The sequence below is a fragment of the Ipomoea nil genome, unplaced genomic scaffold, assembly GCF_001879475.1.
Source record: "Ipomoea nil cultivar Tokyo-kokei standard unplaced genomic scaffold, Asagao_1.1 scaffold2036, whole genome shotgun sequence".
Classification (NCBI taxonomy): domain Eukaryota; kingdom Viridiplantae; phylum Streptophyta; class Magnoliopsida; order Solanales; family Convolvulaceae; genus Ipomoea; species Ipomoea nil.
Genome location: NW_017618464.1, coordinates 2,528,513 through 2,548,340, shown reverse-complemented (window position 1 = coordinate 2,548,340; position 19,828 = coordinate 2,528,513). Strand labels below are relative to the sequence as shown.

General features: G+C 36.4%; 1 protein-coding gene across 3 annotated transcripts; it reads left to right on the top strand.

Moving 5' to 3' along the window:
- Positions 1-258: 258 nt before the first annotated feature.
- LOC109148272 (probable polygalacturonase) lies at positions 259-10,372 on the top strand. Of its 3 annotated transcripts, none has more exons than XM_019296158.1 (6): positions 259-1,166; positions 3,597-3,717; positions 3,842-4,016; positions 4,191-4,261; positions 4,351-5,026; positions 10,361-10,372. In XM_019296158.1, exons 1-5 carry the CDS (start codon positions 828-830, stop codon positions 4,989-4,991), a joined length of 1,347 nt encoding a protein of 448 aa, XP_019151703.1. In that variant the 5' UTR covers positions 259-827; the 3' UTR covers positions 4,992-5,026; positions 10,361-10,372. The 3 variants fall into 3 exon arrangements, with proteins under 3 accessions (XP_019151703.1, XP_019151701.1, XP_019151702.1); XM_019296157.1 differs by lacking the exon at positions 10,361-10,372 and having other exon boundaries at positions 341-470; positions 812-1,166; positions 4,351-5,143; XM_019296156.1 differs by lacking the exon at positions 10,361-10,372 and having other exon boundaries at positions 4,351-5,143.
- The last annotated feature ends 9,456 nt before the right edge of the window (positions 10,373-19,828 follow it).

Below are 19,828 nucleotides of genomic sequence, written 5' to 3'. Positions count from 1 at the left end.
GCATGGTGAACACAGATTCATAATTTTTTTTTGAAGAACAAATGAAAAACAAAATTATGAATCTATGTTTTTTTTAAAAAAAAAATTATGAATTTACAGTATAGAAATTATAAATCTACACCTATGTTTATTATATGCATGCTGAACACGTTTCAACAACATAATTATTAAACCCACATAGAAAAATAACTTAGTACCAATTGATCACAAGATCCTTGATAAATATCGACCTCGGTCTAGTATTCCACTATTGCTAAGTCGGAAAATCTAAGTTAACCCAAAAAAAATCATATAAAATCTAAAACCGTTGCTTTCTCACTCAGTACGTACTATACTTTACATGCTTGACAATGTTGTGTGCCACTCGGCCTTGTTATCAACATCGCACCCATCGGCTCTCTCTCTCTCTCCCTGAGCAAAAGACAATCACTTGCGGTCAAATTTCTGCATTGATAGATTCTCCATTTTCCTGCTATTAGCATCTGAATCTCAAGAATCAACCCTTTTTCCATTGTCTTCTTCATTTCACTTCCATTTTCACTTTCTGAATTCTTTATTTATGCTATCTTCCACTGTTTGCCGCAGTTCGTTCGCACTGAATATATCTTTGCTTGGACTTTTTCCCTTGGAGCTTATACATTACCTTTACACATTTCAATCACTCTTCTTTCCATGCATTTATGCTTTTTTTCTTTTAACCGCACATTCTTTCATTTGATTACAAACCCACCAATAAACCGAGAAAAAAATTCCAACTTTCTGTCATTTTCTTTCGAGACTCATACGCCTAACAAGTATTCTTCTCTGACAAAGCCCTGAACAAAATTATGTCTCCATTTTTCCAAACAATATCCCTCTGGTCAATGGCGGTGGTGTTTCTGTTACGCTCGGCGGCGGCGGCGGGCGAGTGGGAAACATGCTCGTGGATAGTTCCGATGAGTTACCGGAATGACAAGATATCGATAAAGGACTTTGGGGGCGTCGGAGATGGGCGCACCCTAAATACTAATGCTTTCAGGGAAGCAATTTATCGAATAGAGCATTTGAGGAGGAGAGGTGGCACTCTTCTTTACATTCCTCCTGGGGTGTATTTAACTGGACCTTTCAATCTCACCAGTCACATGACTCTGTATTTGGCCAGGGGTGCTGTTATCAAAGCCACTCAGGTAGTACTCATTTTTCTCTCATTATACTATTCTTTGCACATTTTATGACTGTTTGGTAAATAGCTGTTAGCTTGTGTTAGTGAGTTTGACTAGTTGATAGCATTAGTTGATTGTAGAAAAGTGTTGGTAAATTAGCTGTTAGCTTATAATTGATTACATGCAAAATGACTTTCTGAAAAAACTGATCGAAAAAAGCTACTTTGAGCAGCTTTTTAAATTTTAGTATTTTGGAACAATAAGTTGTTAAAAAAAGCTAATTAATCAAACACTCATATTGATGGTTTAACCCAAGTCAAATAGCTAATAATAGTCAAATAAGTCAGAATTGGTTGATAAACTACCTATGTTACCAAACAGGGCCTATGTCTACTTGGTTATATCAAGAATTGGTTGATTTGTATGCTGCATAATCTATTGAGTGACTAGGGAAACACGCAACCACTACTCGAGGTGCGTGCACCTGGTAAATTTGTAACCCTAGCCGACCACAAGATAAACTAGTCTAAGTTGCCTATAATTAATTGGCTCAAATCAAGAAGGATAATATGCCGCTCTGCTGGTAGTTGGAACTTATAACCTTGTAGTTAACAGCCTAATTAACTTGGCTGGGTTTGCCTCCAATCTAGCATAATTTAGTTGAAATGGTATAGTGAACTTTCCATGGTTGTGTGTAGCTATATGTGGCAAATGAATGCCTAGATGTGTTGGGTCCAAACTTAAGACTGATGTCAATAATGCTCGCATTAGATTGCAATGCATTGAAATGAAAAGCAGTTTGCTTTGGTAGCTCTGCGGTTTTGAGGATGAACAATCACGGGATTGTTCTATTAGGATTGGTTTTCGTGTCCTTAGTGATGAACCATGGAAGTTAATCCACTGCTAAAGACTAAAGTTTACTGATACTACACAGAGTAGCATTTGAAAATTGAAAGCATCAGTCAGGGATGCTATTCTCATTATATCATATCTGGGGGTTGAGACTTGGGAGTGAATATGGTCCCACTGAACCTCAGTTTCATAGACAATGTTTATTGTTTTGTTGAGTTTTAAATGGTGAAAATGTAAAAAAGGTAGATATTATTGAATACTCGATGAGGATGTGAGGATGCTGGTGGGCCTAGTGGATAAAGTAATGGGGAACATGCTTCCATGTGCATGGTGCTTAAAATACTATGGATGAGGATAACAGGACAGCTATGAGCCTTTGAGCTATACAAACCATCATTAGATGTCAAAAGGCAAATGATAATCAAACAAGTGAAAAATATGAGAAGGGAACTACTTTTTGGGTTGAAGGCAAGTCTTGATTTTGAGCTTGCACCAATTTACTTGTCCGCAAAATGGGCCCCACACCCCGGCCTGACATGATAGTTGAGGAATAAATTACGGTGACTCAGCGGCCCATTAGGTTGGAGGACCAGTGCCTGGTACCCACGAGGATGCACCAGTTTACTTAACAATGTATAGTATCTCTTTCAAGGAAAACGGGAAAGTGGAACGCCCATATCCTTCCTTTAGCCCTTCTCCTTACTCATGACTCTTGCAGGATAACCGTAAGGCTTTCAGAAGTCTGAACATATGAAAGTGTATTTCACATTTATTTAGGGTGCGTTTGGAAACTCGGAAAATGACTTCTGGAAAATATTTTCCGAGTTTTCAATGTTTGGCAAGAGGGGGAAAATGAAGTCAATGGAAAATGATGCATTAATCAAAGGAAAATAGGTATGTTTTGGAGGAAAATGACTTCCTTTTTTTTGGGAAGTCATTTTCTAAGAGATGCACATGCAAAATTTTTCGGGCTTAATTTTTTACGGTCTTTTGCATGTCGGCCCACCAAGTCCATGGACTAGGGTTCATGCAACTATAGCCCGCCTCATGCGGGTTGGCGGGCCCTGTAGCCTGGTCCGCGAACTTTTTTTTTTTGAATTCAAAATTTTTAAAAATAAGTAAAGTCTATAAATAATATTCATTTTTTTGTATTTAAAAATTAAAAAAAAACTACATTTTTTAATTAAAACTGTGTAGTTTATATATATATATATATATATATATATATATATATATATATATATATATATATATATATATATATATATATAGTGCTATTCATAGAAAGATTTTATCAAAAGTATCAACTAATTCAAATTTTGAAGTATTCAATTCTTTTCATTTTCGTGCTCATTTTCTAGAAAATGAACCAAACAAACAAAGACAGTTTTCCGTTATGTAGCCAAACATTTTTCAGAAGTCATTTTCCGGGTTTCCAAACGCACTCTTAATGCGGGAAGTTCTCGAGTATTTAATTGCTAGTTAGTCTCTTACCTGTTACTTTCTTTGAAGATGCTTGCCAATTGACATTCATTTAATTGTTTTTTGCTTTAACATTCAAGTTTTCATCTATTTATTTATTCTATGTGTTTGATGATGCAGGATACGAGGCACTGGCCCCTAATTCCTCCATTGCCTTCATATGGAAGAGGAAGAGAGCGACTGGGCGGAAGATATATGAGCTTTATTCATGGAAATGGGCTTCGAGATGTGATTATCACAGGCAAGTATGAATGAATAATAGAATGGTCGTAACTCATGCATTACACTTGGCTAATATCGTCACACATGGCTGTTAAAAGAGACTCATTTCCAGCTTATTTGAGATACTGATACTACTTTTTCAGGCGAGAATGGTACAATCGATGGCCAAGGTGATATCTGGTGGAACATGTGGAGGCAAAGAACTCTTCAATTCACGCGTCCAAGTCTCGTTGAATTCTTGAACTCCAGAGGCATAATCATCTCCAATGTGATTTTCATGAACTCCCCCTTCTGGAATATCCACCCGGTGTATTGCAGGTAGTGATCGAATTACCCCGTGATCGTTTAGGATGCATGTTGCTCTATGTTGTTCAAATCGAAATATATAAGATGATCATATTATTTTGATTTCTCTTGATTGTAATCAATCTGGGATTTGGGCTTCAGACCACAAATGCATTTAAATAACACTCGTTTATATGCCTTTGACAGCAATGTTGTTGTTCGATATGTTACAATACTGGCCCCGGCTGATTCTCCCAACACCGACGGAATTGATCCAGGTATTTAATTCTTTTCTGATACCAAATTGAATGATGTGAAAGTCTAAACTGATAGTTGGACTGAAAGTAATTCAATTCATATATTGCAGATTCAAGCTCCCATGTCTGCATAGAGGACTCTTATATCTCCACGGGGGATGACCTCGTGTCTGTGAAGAGCGGGTGGGATGAGTATGGCATTGCTTATGGGCGGCCTAGCCATGGCATTACCATTCGACGAGTAACAGGGTCATCACCATTCTCTGGAATTTCAGTTGGGAGCGAAACCTCGGGTGGCATAGTAGATGTCTTGGCAGAGCACATAAACCTGTACAACATTGGCGTCGGGATCCATATAAAAACGAACATTGGCCGGGGAGGAATCATCAGAAACATCACCGTCTCTAACGTCTACATGGAAAACGCAAGAACGGGGATAAAGATTGCAGGCGACGTCGGGGACCATCCCGACAACAGATTCAACCCAAACGCTCTCCCAATTGTCAGTGGCATCAAAATCCAGGATGTGTGGGGCAAAAAGGTCTCGCAGCCCGGTTTCATTCGTGGTCTCAAGAAATCTCCTTTCACTCATATTTGCCTCTCCAACATCCACCTCAATGGCGCCTCCTCGCCTCGAAATCCTCCATGGAAGTGCTCCGATGTTCACGGCGCTGCAATCCAGGTTAGCCCATGGCCCTGCTCAGAACTAGCAACCAACCATAGATATGGTGCATGCTCTGCCACTCTCTAACCCGCAAAAGTTGATAGTTAGACTGCACATTTATTGTTATATTTCCGTTTTCGAAGTTTATGTCATTGTTGAATTAAATTATAGTATATATTAACCATCCCCATCCCATTTTCACTTTCATCATTAACAAAATTGAGTTGTGATTTGTATTATTGATATCTGGGAACCCGCAGATACTCTCTGAACTGCGGATTGGAGTACATTACATGTATCTATTTTTTAGGTTTCTACATCGCTCATGGGATGCCATGTGAAATTTATTCAAAGACTAAACTAAAAAAAGGGGGAAAAAATGAAAAAATTGAAATCCGGCCAAAACTGATGCGCCGCCGTGCGTTCGATTGGTGTTCTTCAATCAAAATATTGACCTAAGAACTTGCGAATGCGTTTCCTGAGATTGCTTTCCTTCTTCTCCGGCTTCTTCTCTTTGTTAAGATGGCGTTGGTGTAGGAATTGGATCCACTTCCGTGGGATATGGCTACCGCTGCCGCGATTGTTTTCCTTCGTCAAACGGTTTGAATTTGAATCTGAATCTGAATCCTTGCCGTGATTGTTGTTTTCCGGTAAGCGGTGGTTTAACACCTTCTGGATAGCATCCTGTCGACGGAGATTGCGGGGACCGTTACGGTGGAGGAAGGGGATCGTGTGTGGCAGGGCACGGTGGCGAACGGCGCCGCTGCTGCGATCGATTTCAACCTTGTCGTTATCGTTATCTAGCAGAAAGTATGAAACCTTCTCGTCGGTTTTAGGCAAGTGTTTCGAAACCTCCTCGACGTCAACATGGTGTTGGTGTAGGAACGGGAACATCTTCGGCCGGCCATGGTTGAAGTTGCCGGGGAACACCGCCGGATCGAAATCGCCGTTTTCGCCGCCGAATGTGTAAATCATGTCATTGCCAAAGGGAATTTCTGCTTGTGATGATCTGCTGGGGACGGAGAGGCTTTCATCGATGTGGTGGAGGTGGCTATGGCGGCACAGGCGGTACGGAAGCCTAGATCGGAGCCGGGAGTTGACTTCCTTTAGCGGCAGAGCGGCTTTGGTTTCGGGCTGAGCTTCCTCTGACTCGGGCTGGTTCTCAATGGGCTTACTTTTCTCCTCTTCCTCGGGCTGGGCTTTCATGATCAAGTCCAAATCCGACTGGATTTGTTCATATATCTTATTTCCCTCATTATTATTTTTCTCCTTCTGGATAGGCAACTCAGAGTGGTTTGTAACGGCAACTAAATCGGGTAGGGCCAAGAAGGGTAGGGGCACAATGGGCTTCTTAGTTTTCTTTTCTACCGTCTCGGCCCGACGTTTAACGGGCTGGGGTTTCTGGGCATTTGAATCTTGTAGTTTCTTAATGGGCTTCTTCGTTTTCTTTTCTACAGACTCAGCCCGAAGATTAACGGGCTGGGGTGTCGGGGCATTTGAGTCTTGTAGTTTCTGAATGGGCCTAATTTTTTGGTCGGAAGCGTCTAACTTTAATTCGGGCCGGGTCTCAAGGGGGTGGATTTTAAGTTTATTTAAGTGGCTTGGGAGGCGAAGAGAGGCCTTGACGTCAGATTTTGGAAGAGGATTGGTGAGTTGGCGAACGATGACATCATATTTGGGTTTACTGATCTGAATACGAGCCACCGCCGGTGAGAGGAAGGCGAAAAAGAAGAAGAGAAAGGCAACGGAGACGGTAAGTCCGGCCATGCTTAATTTATTTTTGTTTTATTATTATTATTATTATTATTTCACTGGTACGTTAAACAAGCTGTACGTGAAATATATATATATACCTAATTAAGTGTAGTTGTGGGGTAATTAGTTCCCGTTAATGATGGGGAGGAATTGGTTTCACCGTGAAATTTTCTATAACCATAGGGGGCTTTTGAAATAGTCAAACCTTAATTATGTGGTAAAAAATAGTCAAACCTTAATTATGTGGTAAAATCAGTTTTTATTGTTCTTTTGTTTGTTATCGCACGTGTGAGACAATCAGTGCACCTCTGATTTTCATTTATTGGGTCGTAGAGTACTGAGAACTTAGAGAAAGTACTCTGTACTATTATTCATCATTATTCCTACCATGTGACGGACTGATGTCACTCAGTCCTACACGTTCCTTTTTTTTTTTTTTGTTTGTTTGTTTGTTTTTGTTTTTGTTTTTTTTTTTTTGTTTTTTGTTTTGTTTTTTTTTTTTTTTTATTTAGTCTGTATTTTATAATTTTATTTATGTATTACGGAGTATATTTTATCTCACGAATGAAATTAATCGAATCAAATTTCTATTAAATTTTATTGAAAAAATAAACCTTTGAAAAATGAAAAATATATCTATACAACGTAGATTATGCTATATATTGTTGGGAATATAACTCTAGGAAAAGATTATTTCTGATAAATAACAAGCACAGGAAATGAAAGGTTAGGGTATAGTTTGACTCAAATCACTCTTTTCTTAAAACGTTGTTTGATATTCCCTTTCGTGCTAGGAGCGTTGTAGTCTAGATTTTTCAGGATAAAACGAAATACGACTTATGTTTTGAACGCTCAGATCAAACAACAAGTCCAGCGAACTAGAATATTGGTATTATATGAACATAGAAATTTTGGAGGAGGAAGATGAACAGAGGTTTTTGAGAGCAAAATGTAGGTCGTATATGTTCTTGTAAAAATTCACATGCTCAATGAAGCTTATGAAACTTATATAGGAGATGAATGATTACATAACATTTATCATGACATTTACACTGATTTTAAAATCATTTTGTAACATTCATAATAGACAAATATTTATTCTGAAAATAATTTTAAAATTTAAAATTTAAATTAACTTGAATTTAATTCCGTTGTATCATAATCCCAAATAGTATTTTGAACCGTACCCACGTAGAATAGTTTGAGAAGTAACTATTCTCTGCAATGCCTACGATTCTACGAAAGGTACCTACTATGAGGCCTTGAGATTTTTCTTTTTTTGGAAATCATAGAAAACTATAATTTAATTATTTTAATTGATAAATGTTTTAACAAATATAATTATTTACAGTAATTTTTTACTTATATTGTAAAATGATTTTTTTTTTTTTAAAAACAAATCAAACAAACTTCATTAATTTAAATGTTCAATGCAAGAAGGGAAAGAAGATAACCAACAAAGCAGACCAATTTGGGAACGAGCCACCCTTGCCAAAGCATGAGTGAATTTGTTCACTAATCTATACTGAAACACTACTTCAAAATGTCATTGAAGATAATCTCGACACTCACCCATCATACAACCTGCATATAAGAGATCCATTGAGTTTCCGTTAAGCGACTTGCAGACTGCCTGACAATCAGATAAAATAGAAACCCAGTCGTTATATCGTGGACCGCGGTGCACGTGCACTGCAGTCAAAACGGCGCCGTTTCTTTAAGTAGAGAAACGACGCGCCGTTACTGTTAACGGAGTCCGCATTTTTTGGTATGTTAATTACTAACTGAAACTACATTGTACCTAACCTGACGCTACAGTGTATCTAAACAAACACTGCCTCACGTATTATTTTATTTATTATCAAATGAAACTGCAGTTATATCAAAATGATACTGTAGTTGTGGGGAAATGAAACTGCAGTTTATATAAAATAAAACAGAATAACATTTCACATATTTGAGTGTATATTGTGCACTGAAGCTGTAGTTATATCGAAATGATCATGTAGTTGTGTTTTAATGAAACTATAGTGTAATATAAAATTAAATTAAATAACATTTTCACATATTTGAGTGTATAAATGTCGAATGAAACTGTAGTTATATCGAAATGAAACTGTAGTTGTGTTGAACTGAAATTGCAGTGTATACAAAATGAAACTGAATAGCAGAGTTACTTTTTGCGAAACGGCGCAAAACGAGTACCGTTTCTTTTTATTAAACAAAATGACGTCGTTTTGAAGTTCGGTGCATTATCAATTATGCACCGCGGCGCACGATATAATTTGCCAAAACAACGCTTCTTTAAATAGGAATGAAACATTTTCCATACCAACCAAAATAAAAAGTAAAAAACAGCAATTAAATTTGACCATTACGTTATGAAATTTACCTAGGTCGCGGAATCACGATTTGCCGGAAATATAATTGAGTTGGAGATTTTATTTTAATTTTTTCAACAACAGTAGCAATACAACATGTTTGGGGCAAATTATATATATATTGTATACTATGAATAAATGTACATTTTTAATATATATACTGAATGTACATTATTTGTGTACTAAGAATTCATTATTTTGTAATATACTAAATATTACCTAATTATATACCTTCATTACTCAAATAAATCTTTAAAAACTTATTAAAAATAAAATGTACTTTTAATATTTTTTTGAAGCAGTAATTTTAATATAATAAAACTATATTTTTATGTTTTTTCTTTTTTTTTTTTTGAAAAAGAAACTGTACTTTATGTTAGTAATTCATCTTATAATATGAATCATGATCCATGGTTCATGTATAATGCTTGATGTTTGAGAGTCTTAGGTGGTGAACAATCCTTTGGTTTCTCTTCAACAAATCCTTTAATTACTGTGAATTAGAGTTTGAATTACGGTGTTTCACAACAAAAAAAAAAAGGGAGAAGTGTCAAATAGCCCCATCTACTATAGCGAAGTGTTTAATTCCACCCACGGACTAAAATATAGTGTAATCAACCCAATTAACTTTCTAAATTTGTTCGTTTAGCCTGTTTCGCAGGTAACCACCCCATTGCTGATGATGTGTTCCGGTTAAGCGTAGGTGTCTTGTTGACATGGCAAAGAATAACAAAAAATAAAAAACACATGGCAAAAACAAACAAACAACTCATTCATTTGCCTGAAATTGCTCCTAAATCCCCAATTCATACTTCCTAAACCCTATCGTACATACAGTGGAGAAATTAGTTTTCAAATACCCAATCCCTAATTCGAATACTAAGCTCGACATAATTGATGCTGGTGGAGAATCAAACATTGACGACATAGAAGACCTGCGTGGTGGATTACCCGTCGACGCCATTGACGAGCACCAAGGTAAGCTTTGTTTTGCTACTGTCAAATGCTTCCTTTGCTACTGTCGAATGCTTTGCTTTTCTATTGTTGCTTTGCTGTTATATAAAGTGGTAAATAGTTGAAGTGGTCTTGCTTTGTTTTTTGAAAAAGAAAGATGCTTGTTGTTGTGTGTGGTCCAGACAATTTGTAGGAAAGTGTAATGTGGTCCTGTGGGGGTCCTACAAAACACTACTCTTTAATGGTTTGGTTGTTTTGATTTTGAGTTTGTGTATTTAATATTTGTAAAAACATGTGAAACAGATTAGTTTTGTCTGCTTGTGATTTTTATATTGTACATTTACTTATTCTATTTCAGGATGTCAGATTGTATTGAATTACTTATTCACCATGGTGGTAACTTTGTAAAACCCCTAGCCTTAAGTATGTAGGTGGAGAATTAGAATCTGTAAAAGTTGACCCAGACTTGGTATGCTATCCACATCTTATGAAGTACATAAAAGAGCAAAGATATGGAAACATTGTATCAATAACATACAAATTACCTGAAGAATCTTTTAAGTGTTTGAAGCTGTTAAATAATGATGCCAGCAGTCTGCACTTAGTTCAGATTACTTTGAAGGGTAAGAAATGTGAAATATATGTTGAACATGGCTTAGATGATCCAGAACTGGTTTCCATTATGACTTTGCCTTGCCCTGAAACTGTAGAAACACAAACTGATAATAGGGCCCAATCTGGTTGTTTGAGTGATATTGAAATAGACTTGGATTGGTTTGAATTTGGTAGTGATGGTGATGTTGGGGCAAAAATAAGAGGGGATGTAGGGGCTGAATTTGGTAGTGAGGGTGATGTTGGGGCAGAAATAAGAGGGGATGTTGGGGCTGCATTAGGAGGGGATGTTGGGGCTGAATTTGGAGGGGATGATGGGGCAGAAAGTGATGGAGAAGTAGGGTCAGACTTTGCAATTGAAGAGGAGGCAGAAAGTGATGGACAAAGTGATGAAATGCCTAATGTTGGGCCTAATTGTGGGCCTGTTGGTGGGGCAGAAACTGTGGGTGTGGGTCCTGATGAGTATGAGGGGAATGGTTCTGTTTACTATGATTCTGATGATCCACCATCCATTCAAGAAGAGAATGAGAATGATGTAGGTGAAGAGGCCCAATCCAGTAGTCTGAAATCTAGATACCCAATATATAATTCAAAGTCTGATCCACCTCATATTGAGTTAGGTATGCTGTTTGATGATAATGTGGAATTTAAAAATGCAATGATTAGTTATGCTGTGCACAATAAAAGAGATATTTATTGGAAAAAGAATGAAGCTAAATATGTAAGGACTGAGTGTAAAGGAGAGGGGTGTCCATTCTACTGTAGTGCAGGGTGGGAAGATAGATACAAATGCTTTCAAGTAAAGTCAATCAATCTAGTGCATAGATGCAATTCAAAGTACAAGCTAAGGGTTGTGAGTCAAAAGTGGCTTGTAGATAAATTAGAGGACAAAGTGAGGAAGGATCCTTGCATTGGCTTTACTCAATTGAAGAATGACATACAGGCTGATTTAAAGCTCAATATCTCAATAAGCATGGCTAGAAAGACTATCCAAAGAATTATAAAGAAACTGGATGCAGGATATGAAGGGCAGTTTAAAAAATTAAGAGATTATGCTGAAGAATGTCTGAACTCCAATCCAGGTAGCACTGTTAAAATAGAAACAACTAGGGTTGTTCCTGATGCCCCATCTGTTTTTCAGAGAATATATGTGTGTTTTGCTGCTGTTAAAAAAGGGTTTTTAGAAGGTTGTAGGAAGGTGATTGGGCTAGATGGGTGTTTCTTGAAGGGTATGTTGAAGGGAGAGATTTTAACTGCTGTTGAGAGGGATGGAAACAACCAGATGTATCCTATTGCTTGGGCTGTTGTTGAGATAGAGAATAATTCATCGTGGAAATGGTTTCTAGAGTTGTTGAAGGCAGATCTAAGGATGTATGACAGTAGTGATTGGACAATTATGAGTGATCAACAAAAGGTATTCTATATTAGAGATGATTTCAGATTTGTATTACTTAATTTACTACTTAATTTACTGGTTGTTGCCTATAATTGATTGTGTATTCTATTTTGCAGGGTCTAAGTAAAATAATTGCAGAATTATTTCCTGGGATTGAGCATAGGAATTGTGCAAGGCATGTCCATGTTAACTGGAGTAAAAGTCATAGAGGCAAGGTTATGAAAAAACACTTCTGGCAGATTGCTAAGGCTACCACTGAAGCACAACTTGAAGAAGAACTCAAGGCATTAGAGAAGATAGACATCAAAGCAGGGAAAGACTTGGACAAATACCCAATGAAGATGTGGTGTAAAGCTTTTTTTTTTTTAGAACAGAGGTTAAGTGTGACATTGTGGACAATAACCTTTCAGAAGCCTTCAACAGCACACTCTTAAAGGCTAGGTCAAAACCAATAGTTTCAATGTTAGAAGACATTAGAGTTGGAATGATGAAGAGGATTGCTGCAAAGAAGTCTTCTGTTGAAAAGTGGAATGGGCAGTTTGGGTCCTTTATTATGAAGAAATTAAATGATAACATTCTTGAGAGTGTTGGATGGGAGGTTGATTTCAATGGTGATGATGGATATGAGATAAAGAAGGGGAAACATCAGTTTAAGGTCAGCATTCAAAGGAGGAGTTGTTCTTGTAGGTCTTGGGATCTCACTGGTATCCCATGTGCACATGCAATTTGTGCTATTTTTGACCAAGGCAAACAACCAGAAGAGTTTGTGCATGATTGGTACTCTAAGGCTGTGTATATCAAAACATATTCACATGTGATGCAACCCATAAATGGTGAGATCTTTTGGCCAAAAACTCAAAATGAGAAGCTACATGCACCTGCTCCTAAGAAGATGACTGGAAGGCCTAAGAAAAGAAGAAAGCTAGAAGAATCACAACCTAGGCCTTCACAGTCCACTGCTCAGTTGTCCAGAAAGGGAAGAGTTATGACTTGTGCACTGTGTAAGCAAAAGGGACACAACAAACGTAATTGTCATACTCAACCAAGGCAGAGGGGCAGTTCAAATGCAAGAGGAGGGAGTTCTAATATAACTGCTGCAAGAGGAGGAAGTTCAAATGCAAGAGGAAGCACTTCTGCTGCAAGAGGTGCAAGACAAGTTGGCCTTGGTATATATACAAACCCACACACTGGAGAAGTCACACTAAATGTAAGGAATCATGTAGACTAATTTACTTGCACTATTGTTATCTTACTTTGTAAGTAATTAACATCTTGTTTTATTTTTGTATAGCGTGGACTACCAAGTCAACGAGTGATATATAAACCTAGAATGGGGAGGACCAACACACCTAGCACAGGTAGCATTGCCAACAGTTCAAGTGGAGGGAATTAACTCTGATGTATTTATCTTAGTAGCAATGTTTTGCCTTGGCTTGTAACCGTTAGTATTAGTAGTATATTTTGGTAAACAAGGCAGTATGTTTGGCAGTATGTTTGTGTAGACAAGGCTGAAATTGCCAACAGTATGTTTGGCAGTATACTTTGGTAACTCTGATGTATTTATCTTAGTGTTAATGCATTAATGCAGTATGTTTTGTGCTATTTTACTTTGGCAGTGAAGTTGTTGTTTGGCAGTGTTTTTGATTGGAAATTGGCAGTGAAGTAGATGTTAGGCAGTGAATTTTTGTTTGGCAGAGAAGTTGAAGTTTGGCAGTGTGTTTTAGGATCATAAACTACTATATGTCATCTTCCATCATATGCTATCTTCCATTAACCAATCTGTAGATACTAGATATACATTCATGTCTCCATTAGAAAGAAAAAAAAAACAATAACAATAAAATCACTGCTACTGCTTTCCTAAACTCAAAGTGAATAAAAGTAGATGCATAAATCCCATAATAACACTAAAAGCAGATGCATAATTCCTACTGGCCATTTGATTCAAAGAGACAAAATGCTCAATGTTTGCAGAATGTCATTTTATTCACTAACAACTACAACATAATCTTAACTAGGGGTTACAAGATTCACTACAACATAATCTTCACTAATACTAACACAATTAATAAAGAAATCAAAAAACACTTTCTCTTTGCATCTTTTTTCTCCTTCAATTTCCTCCGCTGCACTTCACTCTCAACTATTGCACGTAGAACACCTATTTCACTCATCAAGTCAGCCCTCATGCTTGCAACCAATTTCTTCAATTCGTCCATTCCACTTGCGTTTTCAGTTTCTTTCCATACAAAAAAACCGCACCCAAGACCCTCCTGAACAAATTTTTTAAAAAGTCTCAATCCAAAATTAACAACAATCTATAAAATTATGGATATAAACGCACCTTCCACCTTTGACATCTATAAAATTTCTTCCCAGATTCTCGGGTTGTGCAGATTGGAGCCTTCAATCCACACCTACAGTATATAGGAGGCTCATACTCCAAGTTAGTTCGCACACTAGATGAAGCCGATGATGATGACATTATACAATTGAAGCTAGACGAAACCCAGCTCTGTGAGGAGAATCGCGAATGAAGCTTCAAGAATGGAGAACAATTTTCGTTCATTAAGAAGACGAAGCCAAACTCTGAAGAGAAGGACGTGGCTCATTAAACTCTAGGGTTTGCTAATATTCCATGTCATATTAAGCAATATTTCCACGTCAACCAGCAGTAAGAGGCAACCGGGTGGTTACCTGCGAAACAGGCTAAACGAACAAATTTAGAAAGTTAGTTGGGCTGATTACACTATATTTTAGTCCGTGGGTGGAATTGAACACTTCGCCATAGTAGATGGGGCAATTTGACACTTCTCCCTAAAAAATATAACATTTATATACTTACTGGGCGTTTGGTTGGAGGGAATTTAAATTTCATTCCCACTAAATTCTCATCTAATTCCAAAGGCTACTAAATTCCTTAGTTTGGTTGGAAGGAATTGCAATTTCCTTATTTTCATGGAATTGAAATCCCATGTCCCCCTGAAATTTTAATTCCATGGATTTTAGGAAGAAAAAAAAGGTAATCATGAGACAAAATTACTCCTTTTTTTTTTTTTTTTTTTTTTTTTTTTTAAATTGATACCCACAACAACAATAAATATTTTGGACTTTATACTACTTATTCCTTTTCAATTCCCATGTATACCAAACATTGAAATTAAAATTACCAGTAATTATATTCCTGTAAACCAAACACTGAAATTTAAATTTTCACTTTATTTCCAATAATTCATCTCGCATAAAATTGCAATTCTTTTCCCACGTAATTCCCTCCCTCCATCCAAACGGCCCGTTAGTTCCTACCCACATGTTCTCTAAACACAAAAATGTATATGAAAATGTTTTAAGTGAAACTAGTCTCAAATATGTAATACCTTTTAATAAAAATGTCATATTTTTCTATGAGTTAACAAATAATACATTTTTACTTAAAAAATATTACTTACTCCTTAAAAAGTATTAATGAAAATGTAATATTTGTTTACTTATACAAAAATATTACATTTTAATTAACATCAAGGCAAACTTCCAAGTTTTCCCAATATTCTATTCCTAATTTCCAATGTGGTTATGTGGATCAGGAAAAGCTTCCAAGTTTTTCCAATATTCTTGATGTGGATATTGTGCGTCCTGGTGCACGATATAATTTGCCAGGACATGGGACCTCGGGGGTCATTTTATTGGGAATATCTTGATCCAATTGGGGATGGTGAAGGAAAGCGTTAGTCCAATTGGGGATGGTGAAAGAAAGAGGTTGGCCCAAATCTTGTTAGACTAAGAAGACATGGTGGTCCAAAAAAGGAGAGAGAAAGAGTTCGTCTGACAAACTGACAGGCAGGGCGTGGCTGGCGGTGGTGGAACGAGTCACGCTGGACCGATGGTGCCCCATCGACGGGCTAGGTGAAGGTGACTGCACAACATTACTTAGCTTGGAGTAAAAAAAAAAAAAAGATACCCTATCAACATGTTTTAAACCTGAGACCTCAGGCATAATTGCACACCGCTCCCACCAGACCACTCCATCATTTCTTTACATAGGCCCTGTTTCTTATATTGAGTATTTATTGCCGCATAGCATGCGCACCTCAACCCACTAGACATAGCTGGCAGATTCACTATCCGTCGGCCACGACTAGGAGTGTGCAAACTTCAATAGATTTTCAGTTAACTAATCGAAGCGACAAAGTTCGGTTAATCATTTTTTACCCGAATGGTTAAAGGTTTTTTAAAATTTCGGTTAACGGTTAATTCGATTCGAAACTGTCGGTTAACCGAATTAACCGAACGGTTAACCAAAATTTTAAGTATATATATATATATATAAATCTAATATGTAAAGTCCCAATAGGTTTGTAATGTTGTTATGATATTGTTTTTGTATATTTTCTTATTGATTTACTATTATATGTATTGTTTTGATTGGATTTATTATTATACGTATAATTTTAGGATTTAAAACTTTAGCTTAAAAAAATCAGTTAATCGGTTAACCGAAAAAAAAATCAGTTCGGTTAATTCGGTAATACAAAGTTTGGTTTGGTTTGGTTAACGGTTAAAGTTTTAAAAACTTCTGTTAAAATGGGTCGGTTAACCATTGAACAAACCTAGCCACGGCGCCCCTGACGGGCCTAAGGTGCCCCATGGTGTGGCGATGGTGCCTCGCTGGAAAGGACGTGCAGTATTGAAGGCGTATGGTGGCGAGTGGTAGCATGGCGTCTGGGTGCTGGCTGCGTGGTGGCATGGTGGCAACAGGGAGAGGGGTGAAAGGTGCATGGCGGTGGCAGCCGGGTAGCGCGGTAGTGGCAGACGCTGGGCGCCGTAAGGCATCGACGGGGTCACTGGAGGGCGCGACCGCCACCAGGGTTGCGCCCCGGCGGCTTGCTCTCTCGCCCGGGGTGGCGGTTGGGCGTCTATAATGGCGTCGCTCGGGACATACGGGCGTGCACCCGCCGCACCCGTGTCCTGGGCGCACCTGGCCTATCCGGTTGTGCTTATCCCTCGCGCCTATCGCGAGGTTCCCGGGCATGTTGCCACGTGGCGTTTGGCGGCTGGGATGGTTGTTGAGGCAGTTAGCGATGGGGACGACGTGGGACGTGTGTCTGGCTAGAACTGATAGGCCATGGATGGTGTACACGTGGGTGGTTTGGATTGAGCTGTTGACAATATAAAAAAGGTGTGGTCTGTATAAGACACACCTCAAGACATAACTATTTCTATGATCAAGTAATTTGGTTTCCTTTTTTTTTTTTTTTTTTTTTTGCAAGTATACCTGGGTTTGAGTCCTATTGATAACATATTTAGTTTTGTTTTATTTATTAGTCCCTAGCTTATTTATATATTCGTTGGATCGCCATTCTTGGGCCGGTCTATTGGGATTTGTATTTATTTTATTGGGCCTCACACCCATGACAATAAGAGTATTATTTTCATACCCATGTTCTATATTTCTGTACCCGATTTATGGTTGACTTGGTCTCGATAAAACCATCAATGCTATTCCTAATTTTGTAGATATATTCCATTAATGTCAATTTTCCAATATCTTTGATATCCAAAGCCACCATGGGATAATTGAAAGGTAAATTACGATAACTTAGCAGTTCATCAGGTTGGAGGATCAATATCTGGTGTTCACGAGGAGCTATCACATTGAAGTGACTGTTAAGTTTAAATCATGTGTCATTTCCTACAATCTACCACATAAAAAATAACTGAGCTGCTCGAGCAAATTTTGTTCTCAATTTCTTCCTTATATTTTGAATTAGTTCTCAATTTATCTTTTAGTAGTAGTTAGAATAATGCAATTAGTGTTTTTTTTTTAATTTATTGCTCCATTCGGACCATTCCTACCATATACTCCATAAAATCCCCCCCCCCCCCCCACACACACACACACATATACATATACATATACATATACATATACATATATATATATATATATATATATATATATATATATATATATATACACACACACACACACACATCCACATCTACAATTCTAATAAGAGCCAATAATATTAAGTCCTTAAATTGAACAAAAAAAAATGTCGGTAGTATTGTTTCTTAAAATGAATGGTTCATTTATTTTGATTTTAATATTTTTTTAATGATTTTCCTTATTTACCCTCTATTATATTATTTTCTTTCCTTAAATAACATAAATTCTGTTAGAATAAACTTTAGTAACGGAATATTCCGTTAACTATTTATTATTTTTAACTTATATTCATTAATTTCTATAAGAAAGGTCATAGGTTCGAACCCCATCCCAATTAGAATTGGCATAATTGTTAAACATGTACTACGAATATGTTAAAATATATTTAATATATATATACCAAGACTATGTGGTCTAATGGTACTCGGGTTGGACTTCCATTTGGAAGGTTGTGAGTTTGAGTCTCTGTAATATAATATAATATAATATTTAACATAAGCTTTGTTCAAATAATTAGTCCGGCTAAATACGTAAAATTCAAAGATTATAAATCAAGAACTTTAAAAATCATTTGATTTTTATGCATTTAGAAAAAAAACAAATTTAGGTTAAGTTTTTTTTTTTTTTTTTTTTTTTCGTTTAATTAATCTTATTTTGATTATTTAGATCAAAACAAAACTTAATATTTCAATTATACTTTTGCATTATTGGTATGATTTAGGTTGTTATGATATTAATATTTTTTGTATGTATTTTTATAATGGTACAATTGTACATTACTTTACAAATATTATACTATTATTTTTTTTGTCAAACAAAATTGTTCTTACATTATTGTCAGGCCTGCGCGACCTAACTACAAAGTTGTTGATCATAAATACAATTACACCTGGACTTTAAAACGGTAGAACCATTTTTCTAACTAATTGACAATGTTGACATTCCATTGGTTTCAATTGAACAAGTTTACACATCAGAATTTTATCGATGCATGAAAACTTCTAAAGAAATTTGTAACTTAATTTTTACTATATATTATAACAATATCTATTGTGACTATATATTTTGAATTGTTTATTATCATCCTCTATTGACAGGAATTGTAACAATTGTCATTGACAAACTCTCAAAACAATTTGTCTCAACAGCGAATGTAAATTAAAAAAAAAAATCAATGATTTCAGTATTGTTGATGAAAAGTATGTACGCCACTTTATTACTCTTATTAAATTAAATAAAGTAGTAGCTACAACAAAAAATAATACATATGCATTTAATTAATTTAGAATTAGATGTCTTAATGCCTTTATTTTTAAAAATTATTCATTATAAAAATTTTAAAAAGAGATATAATTTCATTAGTTATAATATCTTTATTTTCTACAATTCAAAGATTCATTACCTTCAAATTTATTAATTTATTATATTCACTACATTGTCTATTGTCTTCTCTTTTACATTATCTTGTAATTAAATATCAAAGTTATGTTTTCAAAAAAAAAAATTATCAAAGTTATAATACAAAATATGTTATATATATTTATTTACCAAATATTTTATACAAATATAATAAATATTAATATTTTGTTGAATAATTTCACATGATAACCTACGACACACATCTCACAACGCATGAAACATGTAAGGGAAAAACTACCACTACCAAACATCAATAGGTGCTTGTAAGATAAAGAGTTAATAGTACAACTAAGATCTCATCATATACCACATTAATTTGGGAGCATCCTTGGCTCCAAGATGATAGCGACCATATGATCCATATAGAGATGCCACCAGAACTGTCGGGATCTAAAGTGATACGCTTGATAGACCAGGAAACATGCCAATGGGACCCGCAGATACTAACAGATATATTCCA